At 38.7% G+C, this 10793-nt stretch overlaps 2 protein-coding genes across 4 annotated transcripts in view; one reads left to right on the top strand and one right to left on the bottom strand.

Annotated features, from left to right (window-relative positions):
- Positions 1–1691: 1691 nt before the first annotated feature.
- LOC137180030 (RNA guanine-N7 methyltransferase activating subunit-like) lies at positions 1692–4205 on the bottom strand. Of its 2 annotated transcripts, none has more exons than XM_067585198.1 (3): positions 4012–4205; positions 3613–3788; positions 1692–2756 (listed from the first exon to the last, which is right to left on the bottom strand). In XM_067585198.1, the coding sequence occupies exons 2-3, from the start codon at positions 3780–3782 to the stop codon at positions 2528–2530; spliced, it is 399 nt and encodes a 132-aa protein (XP_067441299.1). In that variant the 5' UTR covers positions 3783–3788; positions 4012–4205; the 3' UTR covers positions 1692–2527. The 2 variants fall into 2 exon arrangements, with proteins under 2 accessions (XP_067441299.1, XP_067441289.1); XM_067585188.1 differs by having other exon boundaries at positions 3613–3783.
- Positions 4206–4316: 111 nt separating this feature from the next.
- The window catches only part of homer2 (homer scaffold protein 2), a 32279-nt gene continuing 25802 nt past the window's right edge, over positions 4317–10793 (top strand). The window contains exon 1 of one of the 2 annotated variants that reach the window (XM_067585176.1): positions 4317–4466. In XM_067585176.1, coding sequence (XP_067441277.1) covers positions 4465–4466 — 2 coding nt within the window. In that variant the 5' untranslated portion in view covers positions 4317–4464. The other variant, XM_067585169.1, reaches the window with a different exon arrangement.

Genomic DNA, 10793 nt, shown 5'->3' with positions numbered 1-10793 from the left:
AAAACCTCAGAAAACATTGAAAACATTCTGTCTAGTTTGATTAATGTTTGTATCACTTGCTGTTAGCATAAAACAGCGTGTTTATTTCTTGTATACTAATTGCTAAACAGTCTACTATGAAGTATATAGTATGCACTTTATACAATTAATATGTAGTAGGACTTGGCACACACCTCATACTGAAGTCTTGTCTAATAACTGCAAAAACAGTATACTATGACAATTAGTATACAGTACATACTGTTATCCCCTTTATTTCTGTTCAGCTCTTAAAAAAAAAGAAAAGAAAAAAAGAAATGTGACTTGTGCTGACCCTTAACTGTAATGTCATGTTCAATTCCTAGACAGTGACCTAATTCCTTTCTATACCATCACAACAGTTACATTTTGTTATTTCTTTGCCGATAAATCCCTGTTTTACTTTCTCTGTCTCCATCTCTGTCCGGCACATCCCCTCTCTGTGAAGACGCAGCAATCTAGGGTGAAGTTTCTCTAATCTAAACTGATTACAGAGATGGCAGCCTTCCCTGCTGTGTGCCAGTTTCAGCACATCCCCCACACACACACACACACGTTCTCCCTAACCTCCTCTCCTCCCTCCCTTATCATCACAGCTGATTGCACTGTTGAAGTCCAAATGAACTGTTAACCCCATCTTCATCACAGCCTTAAATAGAAACCAGAGAATGGTATTCAGGCAGTGATAGAAACAATGCTGAGTGTATCTGCGTTTGAAATGGATCAGTGGAGTGGGTCAATGTGTCCGAAGTCACCATTTCTCACTTAATTAAGATCCACTTTCAATGGTTAGAGAGACACAAGGCCTGACATCTTTAGGCAATGAGCTACATATGCCATAGCCAATGATGCGTGTAGTGATAATGTATTAATGATGGACATAAATATTTCAGTTGTTTTTCCACAATGTGAACTATTGGTCTTAGGCTCCTTTTGAGCTGAATTTTCCTCCACACACTGACATTAAATGCTGAAACTATGAAGCCGCTGAAATCTGGCTCCAATAAATTCTTGATTTCTGAGCCTGTGATAAGAGTTTTGATACAAGCATCATTAAATCTTTTAGGTAAAAAAACAAACAAACTGTTGATCTGTACTTTTAACATATTTAAATAAGAGCTTAAGGTTTGACAATGCTGCAGCTTTAATATTAGTCACTGTTGAAAATGTTTCTAAATGTGCTATATGAAGCGCCTTGACTTCAATGTGGTTTGGAATCAATCATATGCAATATGTCTAGCCAGTGGAGCCTGACCTTTTTGGCCCGTGTTGCCTTAAAAAACAAAAATAAAAAAATCAATGTCAATTTGTGTCCTCCTGTCACAAGTTATAGCCCTACTGTGAACATAAGTTGTGATTAGTTCAAACAAAGTGACTTTTATTGCTCAGATTATTATTTAAAAAGATTTTTTTTAGGCCTGAGGAGTGGTACGTATACAATATTTCACAAGAAAAAAAAGCTACATTTAGAGAGAAGTCAGAAATAAAATCAACCTAATTTTAAGTGCTAGAAACATACTCTTATTTCTTATACTTTTAATCATCTTGTGACCCCTGTGTTGGTAACCGCTGCTATAAACAATCTATAACATCAAAAAGCAGAGAATACTTCATGCCATTGTGCTGGTTTTGTTGACTGTTGAGTCTAATAACCTCACAAAAACAGAAACCAATTAGGAAAATACACATTTATTGACAACAGTTCAGTTTGTATCGTCATATATCATTGTGACACAGAAAAATAAAGCTGCATTACAAATAGATTTTCTCTGGTAATTCAGATCCACTTCCCCAAACAATACTGTACTGTAGAATTCATTAACAGTCTGATATCTAAGCCTGTAAAGACAGAGGCAAAACTACCGTAACACAAAACAAACCCTCAGTTATAAAGTGATAATGAAATGTGGTTAAAAACAGCCAGCTTATCTGAAATATTAAAATGGAAATTTTCAGTAAGAGTTCCAGTATTGCTGAAACTAATGATCGCTTTTGAGCCGGAGTTTTTCCATTAGAAGATGAAAATTGGAAAACAAATATGCAACAGACAATTTAATACTATGATAGGACTGAGCAATTTGGGACAAAATAATTGTTCTGATAAAAAGAAGATTTTCTTCAGCTAGCAATATTTATCATGCTCCCTATTTATGTTTGGAAAATAACCTTTTAAGTTTTTTGTTTATAGTCATCAAAATGGACTACTGTATAAGGAGTCAAACAGGAACTGCCTTTATGAAATACTTACAAAAGTCTGGGAAAATCTGACTGACTATGTGCTTTGGAATAAAACTGTCACAGTATTAAAAACTGTTGACACAATTACAATGATGTATACTAAATTTCTACTGTTTATATTTTGCTCAGCCCTCAGAATATTGAGAGACTGTTACCATGAGTCATAAAAAAAAAAAAAATCAACTGTTGCACACTGCCACATATGGTATTGCAATGCAAGTTATAAAGATACTATAAATACTGTAAAACACCTGAGAGATTGCAGCAGAGATCAGTAACGGTCATAATGTGGTCTCTGATGATGGGAGTTGTATCCCTGGTTGGAGCCTGACTGATGCCCACTTCCATGACCCCAATGCCTGTCTCTGTCTTGCCAATGTTGCTGCCCATGATGCTCCCCTCTCCAACCCCGGTCTCCTCCCCAACCCCGGTCCCGGTCTCCTCCCCAACCTCGACCTCCTCCCCACCCACGACCTCCATGTCCACGACGGTCCTGGTACCTACAGGGAGACACATAAATCAACAAATGATCTTCAACAATAGCTACCATCATGATTACTGGACAATAAACTGGTTACCACTTAACAGTGGTGGAGGTAGTACTCAGATCCTTTACTTACTAATTAAAAGTACCAATACAGCAATGTAAAAATACATCATTATAAGTAAAAGTCCAGCATGAAAAATCCTTCTAAGGTGAAAATGTACTTAAAGTATTAAAGTATAAAGTAGCATAAAATGGAAATAGTCAAGTAAAGTACCTTAAAATTGCACTGAAGTACAGTACAGTAAATGTACTTAATTACTTTCCACCACTGCTACTTAAGTGCATTAAAATCAGTTCATTAACTACAGATTAATCTTCAGGAATAAAGTTTTGTTGTTCTTTTTGCTTTTACATAGTGTCTTTTTTAAGACTGTAGCTTTTTAGTTTTTTTTTTTATCATGAAGTACTTTGATACTTTGTTGTGATGTGATGATATAGAGAGGTACAATACAAAAGCTTTACTTTGTTACTTACTGACCTGGATAAATGGAAAACAATACACCTCACCTCAAATTTGTATAGAGTATAGCCTGTTGAATATTTTGAAAAAGGTCAAGAGACAAAAATTGGTCACCTGATGCCTCACAAGGTAAAGGGGTAAATCAAGTCAAAAGATCTCTATGTGCATAGTTACATTCATGGTATACTACCGTTAGCTATAGAAACAGCTAATTTTGATGATGTGATGATACAACAGTGTAAAATTATGTTCTTGTTTGATAAATATTTCACCAGTACAACGGTATTTTTGGTGTTTTACAAGTCCCCTGTGGGCTGCACGACACAATAACACAACTAACACAACTGACCTGTTGTCCCTGCCTCGCTGGTTTCCACCTCCACGACCCCTCCAGTCCTCGACGATGGGAGGGGGGTCTGCTGGCCGGTTCACATACTGCTGGTATTCATGGTCCTCCGAGGAAAACCTGTGGGCAAACATCTCCTCGTAGGTCTGCTGTTTCTCCGTGGTCTCGGTCATTCTGCACTACAAGAAAAGCAGTTGTTGAAACACTGGATATCCTATCGATGTTTTCTGTGGTGTAGTGATGAATGACTCTTTTTACAGCCTGTATATAATGCGTGTGGTGTACTGCAAGTCAAAACACTCTAAACCTCTACTCATCTGGAGGCAGTTAGCATTAGCAAAAGCTACAAACACAAATACCCTGATAAAAGCAGTTTCCTCAATGCTAGCGTTGTAAACACACCTTCTACGACGCGAAGACTTATCGTCTCCTCCTTCCTCTGGATTTTCAGAGTTGTTAGTTTTAGCTACTCATTAAATTAATACCCGATGTTTTGAAAAGAAGCATGGATGTATCCATGAAACGAACTCCTTTCCCTGTACTGCGCTGAAATGCTTCCCCCGGAACAGATGAACTTCTTTTCATGGTTCCGGGAGCGCGCGCACCTGCCACTGATTGATGGCTGTTACCTGTCCGTTAAAAAACAAGACCAACGGTCAGTATCGGAACGTTGAAACTCCGGCGTTATTTGATACCAACGGTTGACTTTAAACACAACTTAAAGCGACATATTTTTAACAAAACATGCCAGTAAGAAGCGCAGCTAACCGCTTATATTCGCTGCCGTTATACCGTTATATCGCTTAATTAAGGAGAAAGTGCCAACTACTGGAATCCAACACAGTCGCTTAAAACATGTAAGTCCTGCTGAATTGACTGTTGTCGTTGTTGGTCGTTTTTAAACGCGTATCTTTTTTATTAAATATACATTTACTTTCGGTTTGAATTGTGTCGTGCTTTCAGACCACAGTTTGGGTTTAACGCCACCACAGACACCACAGTTTTTTTTAAGTGTGGGTGGCTCTGGCAGAGGCGTGAGCAGGTGGAAGCCGCTCCGTGTCGCTGCTGCTGCCCTTCATATGAAACACAATCCCGGTGGGGAGGAAGAAACTCTGCCCAGCAAGCAAGCAAGCAAGCAAGCAAGCAAGCAGGGAAATTAACTTAATTCATCAACGCCGGTTGTTGTAAGACAAGCGAGGAAGAAGCTAGTCCACAGTGGGAATTTACACTGCTGCACATCTGAAGAGGAAAAACAAACAAGCAGAGAGAAAAAAAACTTCGTGAAATGACCAGAGCTCTGTGAGACTGAGCTTTAACAACCCGGTGAATCGAGTTTTCCGAAGAAGTGCTCTCATATTTCAGCTGTCGCTCTCAGCACCATAGAGGACCCGGCTCACGGGAAATGAACTCTTAGGACCGCTTATCATCTGCGGACTTTGACTGCGATTTAACACACATTTTTTTTTCCACTATAAAAAAGGAGTTGTTCCTCAAGTCCGCGGCAATGGGGTGAGTAATCCAGAGAGCGCTGCCCTTCAGAGCGCCTCTCATGACACCTGCACTGACTGAAATGTTATGCGTGTGTGTGCGGTGAAAATACGGCAAAAAAAAATACCTCTACAGTCTGTGTACCATTGCCTACTGCTTGTCTGTGTGTGTTACGAGCTGTACAAGACCCCAGTTTACTCTTTTATAGGCAGATTATTTGGCAATGTGGGAAAATCTGAAGGTATAATTTTCGCTGTCTGTGAGATATTCTGATTTCATGTGTGAAAAGGCGAGATGCTTTATATATATATATTTTAAAGATGGATTTATTTTTCTGGGTCAAAATTTTATGGGAATGTGGGTACTTCTGTTCCTCCTTATCTGCCTATAGGAATATGGCTTTGAGAGGGTTATGATATGGAGGTGTCAGAGTCAACACTGCCCACTAACAAGGAGAGATGGTACTTCTGGGAGTGTGTGTGTGTGTGTGTGTGTGTGTGTGTGTGTGTGTACTCCCACAGCTGTTTACAGGGTACAGAACATTATTTTGCCTCCATAGTCTACTGTGGTGTGAATATTGACTCTGTGGCTTCAGTGCCATAGTTATGCAATCATCAGCTGTCTTCAAATGAACATACATTATTAAGTTGTTGGTGTTTTGTCTCTTTCTGGAGTACCTGCTCCCGTTTATGTGGCTTTTATTTCACTTAGAAATCACAACAGATGAGTTTAAGTTTTTTTTTTTTTTTTGCTTAGATCAAACCTGTATGTGAATGATTTATGAAAGCGTTATGAATATTTCCATTCGTGACATTAAGGAACCTTTAATTTCTGTAAAAGTATGAGGTCAGGTGTGAATAATTAACATCATTAATGTTCAGTAATTCAGTTTAAAGTGCCACAGCGCTTCTGTTTCTCTGAGCATTGTTTTTTTTTGCAATGTGTAACAAACCAGTTCAACAGTCCTGACTCCTTCTCAAAAGTTTGGCATGCTCACCCAGCAGGTTTGAAATGGAGTCGGTGACGTTGTGTCATGAAACTGGCCCAGTGGACCAGCAGCAGACAGCCAGTCACACCTCCTGACAAGAGACAGGAGGCAACAAGTTTCCTTTTTCCAGTTCCCCGGTTTCAGTCAGTGCCAACCTGTAGTATCACTTGACAGCTGAATAGTTTCTGGAAGGTCGAAACAAACGGCTTCCCAGGATCCAGCCGTTCATTCTTTAAAGCCACTGTTCATTGTCACATGCTCGTAGGAATTTGTTTACGGCTGCAACTAGTGATTGTTTTCATTATTGAATAATCTGCTGAATATTTTCACAGTTAACCAGTTAATCATTTAGTCTGTAACAAGTAAGAAAATAGTGAAAAATGCCAATCACAAGTTCTCAGGGCTCAATGTAATGTATCCAAATTGCTTGTTTTGACTCACCAGCAGCCCAAAACCAAAAGCTATTCAATTGACAATCATACATTTTTGCCTAAGAAATTACTTAAATGATTAATTATCAAAAATATTGCCAGTTTGTTGTTGTTGTTGCTTGAATAATCATCTCAACTCTTAGCTAATTTTGTTTTTATTTATTTGTTTCTTTATTGTATCCATAAAAAAAAGTGAAAATTAAGATTGAGTTCTCATACATGCTTAATTGTGCAATATACTACTTCCTGATTACACTTGGTAATTATGCAATGTGTCCCGCCCTAACTGACAAGTCAATATAGATAAGAATGAGTGTGTGTGCGTGTTTGGCGTAGGAAACTATGGATCGTTTGTCGTGTTTTGGCAGGATTTAGGCGTCCCTTTGGCCCTGAAGCTCTTGGCTCCTAAGTGGAGTTATAGATTAACTATAAGTCACCTAACACACAGACACACATTAACAGCTCCAGTGTCTATCTTCCTGTCATAAGCCTTTGATCATGTCAACTACTATCACTACCCTTTTTGACCTTGACTCATTTGTTATTGATCATGTAATTTCTGCATGATTTATAAAGCACAACGCTGTGTATATATAAATCCAAATTATAACATTGTATTTTAAAAGCATGCCCAATTAATACATATGTAAATCAAGATTGCTGAATCTAAGAGAGGTTGATGAGATTCTGATAAGAAAGTGATGCTAATTGTGTTTTTAAGTAGAGTTTCACAGCTTAAGCGCTGCATCTCTTTCCCTACTGGAATTATCACAAAATAAAGCTTAGATTGCCAGAAAGCCCTTTCTTACTGAATAAGCACTCACACAGACAGCAATGCAATCAGCATATTGCTATTTAAAGTAAGCCATGCTGGGAGCAGCCCTAACACAGGGATAGATGATAATCTCCTGGCTGGCCAGAGAATGACAGCTAAAGGCTTAACACTCATTGATTAGGCTCTGTGACATGTGACATGGCAGTAGGTCTCTTGGCTGCCCAGACAGGAGAATGGATCGTAATCCTAATCGGAGTGTGTGTCCTCTGTCTGTGCCTGGAGGCTCGAGGTGAACGTGGAAGAGGTGTGGTTGGGGATTGGATGCAGGTCTTACTGTTAAAGAAACATGAGTAAATGAAAGGGGACAGACTGATGGCGGATTGGACGTCTCCTCACCAGATGGTTGAGGCCTAGGAGGCCATCTGCTGCCATGCTGTGCTCCTGTGGAGGCTTCCTCACTTCCTTTTCCTCCGAGCTCTCAGATTAAGTCGGGCTCCGCAGCCCGCTGCCTTAGTGTGGTGGAGGAGAACCCGCTGTGGTTCTGCTTTGAATCTGGCCTGTTGCCCTTGTTGCATGGGATTCTGTCTCTGTCTCCCCATTTAATGAGCTGGCATGAAGTACTGTTCAATATACTATATGATGCCAAAACAATCAAGGTCACCTTAATAATATATAACCTGAATAATAATGGCATCAAAAATAAATAAAATATTATTACTATTTCAAACAGACAACTGTGAGATTGAATATGTCATTAAAATGTATTCAGTATGATGCAAATATAGTAAAAAAGTGACATGACAATGAAATTAGACAGCAGCTAATGATTTTCATCTAGCTGATATTTTTCAAAGAATCCTCAGATGATTAAAGGGATAAAATAAGATAAATATATTTGTTACACAAAGTTATGTTTATTTTTTCATTAAATCTTTCAAATGAAACAATCTGATAAGAAAAAAAAGATCACTTTCAGTTGAACTGCTCACAACTCGTGTTCTGAGGGGTCACAAATGGACGCTTTTATTTTAAGGGACCACAAGCTAAAAGGTTTAGAACCACTGGTTTATACTGGTTTAATATCCCATCAGGAGTTCTGTGAGCCCCAGGTGACAACTTCAGATTGCTTGTTTTGTCCCAAACCTAAAGAAAAAAATGATATAAAAACAGAGAAAAGGAGCAAATGTTTGACTTTTTTGCTTTAAGAATGAAGTGACTAATCGATGGTGAAAATAGTTGATTAATTTTCTGCTGGTGAACAAATGATTTGACTAAGCGCTTCAGCATTAAAAGGAAATGTGATAAAAGTCATTAAATATGTGAAGTATTTTAATATTTAATGAAGATTAACCAAAAAAAGTTTTTAAATAACTTGTACTCACTTTTTTGTCTTCAGACCTTCATCATGACCATCATTTATTTTACCTGATGAAGTTCTGACTGAGGACTGAAACGTTCACCAAGTGAAGACAATGATCTTTTTTTCTTTTCACAGTCTTGAGTTTTTGATCCAATGCACCTCTTCATTTAGACTTTCTGTCGTGCAGAAACTTTCCAGTAATAGCGAACAATCTAATGAAGTCAAAATGCCTTAAAACAACACTTTAATGATCAAGAATACCGTTAATCAAATGAGATATTTGCAACAGTGATATCAAGTCACTGGTAGTCTTGGAATATAGGCCACATTTAAGTAAAATGCACTTGCTTATCCTGTTCTTATCCTGTCAGCCTGTGCAGCACATAATCTAATAAAGAAGAAAAGCCTTAAACTAACCTTTTTAATTGATGAATAACGCTGACAATAAGAACATTCTCATTAAGTCACAGTTAAGCTGAGACAGTAAGCGACTTTTTGTAAATATCAGGAGAAGAGGATGAAGGCATAATGCATGCTGTGGTATCTGAGGGCAAACCTGCCCTTCTTTGACCCCCCCACCATCATTAGTAGAACAGCGTGTTTATTGCAGTGAAAGCCCAGGTGGTGTTGTAGTGATGATCCCATAGAGCTTTGCTCTCCTGCGCACTTTGATCATTCAGTCAGACAAAACGCTGCTCTCCCTAATAAGGCAGCTCTGCTCTCCAGCGGGCCTCGCAGGTAAAAAAATGAGAGAGAGATAACCCCAACTCTGTTCATCTGCCATATGAACAGGATTATACCAGCTAATGAGAATTCAAGTTATTAAATTCAGGTGTTATATTCACAAATAAATGTTGCTTGCTAGTCACAATACATTTGTTTCCTAATTTGCCATTTTTTTGTATTTCACCAAACCTGTGCACTTTATGTTCTAGGTATGTGTTTTGTATTTTCCCTGTCTGACAAATTTGGGAGAAGATGTTCTTTTGTTACTCGAGCCCACAGAAAAGCCAATTGTAGCTTAGTGTCTTATTGTCAGTGCTGGCAGAGAAAGTGAGGAAGGATAAGTGCTCTCACTGAACTTTACTCCTTCCTACTGTACTGCAGCTATTTGACAAGTGAGTAATGCGGCTTTTGTCACTAAAGTTCTTTGAACAGGCCAAAATGCAAATTCCTTGCATTTGTCAGACCACTTAGGTTCAAGGACGGCATTTATACACATAATATTCTTCTGTAATATAATGATCTGAGGTAATTGCTGCAGCCCGGTGATTGTCTCGGTTTAGCATCCGTCTGATCAGGACAACTTGGCAGTTGTGAATTTCTTACACAACAGCACTTGAGGAAGTGGAGTAATATAATGTGTCCACTGCTCATTATGCACACTAGCATGCCAAAAAAAATAAAAATAAAAATCTAAAGCTCCCAAAATTGTATCCCTGAGACCATTGTGCACATTGAGTTTTCATCAGGTCACTGACAGTAATGTGCCTCATTTCACTGAAAATGTCTGTTCAGGTTTCTTATTCCTCTGGAGGATTCAAAGGGGAAAACATACTAAACAGCCCAATGACCTGATGGATCCCACAGGCAGAGAGATGATGTCTCACTAATGAGGAGATGCTATTAGGTTGTTGCAGACTCATTCATGTCATTATGCCTTCGGGTCTGCACCCAATAGGACCTTGATATACAGTTGATTAGTTTATTTGTCCTCAGTTCATTTCACACTCCAAACATGGTGTAAAACCCAGACATTGTTTTGCTAGTGTTGATGTTTTTTTCTCTGCTGACCCCTTCAGGAGACTTGACACCTCCATACCAGTAAGGAAAAAACATACACTCATGAACGAGTTTCACTGTGGGTCATCAACTCCTCACATAAAAGGAGCAAAAATAACTTAATATACAACAAACATAAGCATATGTTTGCCTCTCTTTATTAGATTATGAGCACTAATACATTATCAGCTTCAGCCCATATACACACACACGACTATGTGTGCTGCCTCACATGTGTGTGACTCCTGGAGCCGGTAAAGTAACATTATGTTCACTCTGTGTTGGTACGTGAGGAATGTTGTAGCGCGCATATCTGAAGCAGCTGAGACTGCTGATTTCTGTCTAACAGGCTACAAACCC

This window comes from Thunnus thynnus, chromosome 1 (genome assembly GCF_963924715.1).
Source record: "Thunnus thynnus chromosome 1, fThuThy2.1, whole genome shotgun sequence".
NCBI lineage: Eukaryota > Metazoa > Chordata > Actinopteri > Scombriformes > Scombridae > Thunnus > Thunnus thynnus.
This window is presented reverse-complemented; position numbering and strand designations above follow the sequence as displayed.

What these genes read in the sequence shown, in the direction of transcription:
- LOC137180030 (XM_067585198.1), bottom strand. Translation starts at nt 3,782, where the DNA reads ATGACCGAGACCACGGAGAAACAGCAGACCTACGAGGAGATGTTTGCC. An exon ending in CAGCGAGGCAGGGACAACAG is followed by an intron (nt 2,757 to 3,612) that starts GTCAGTTGTGTT and finishes GTCTCCCTGTAG; the next exon opens with GTACCAGGACCGTCGTGGAC.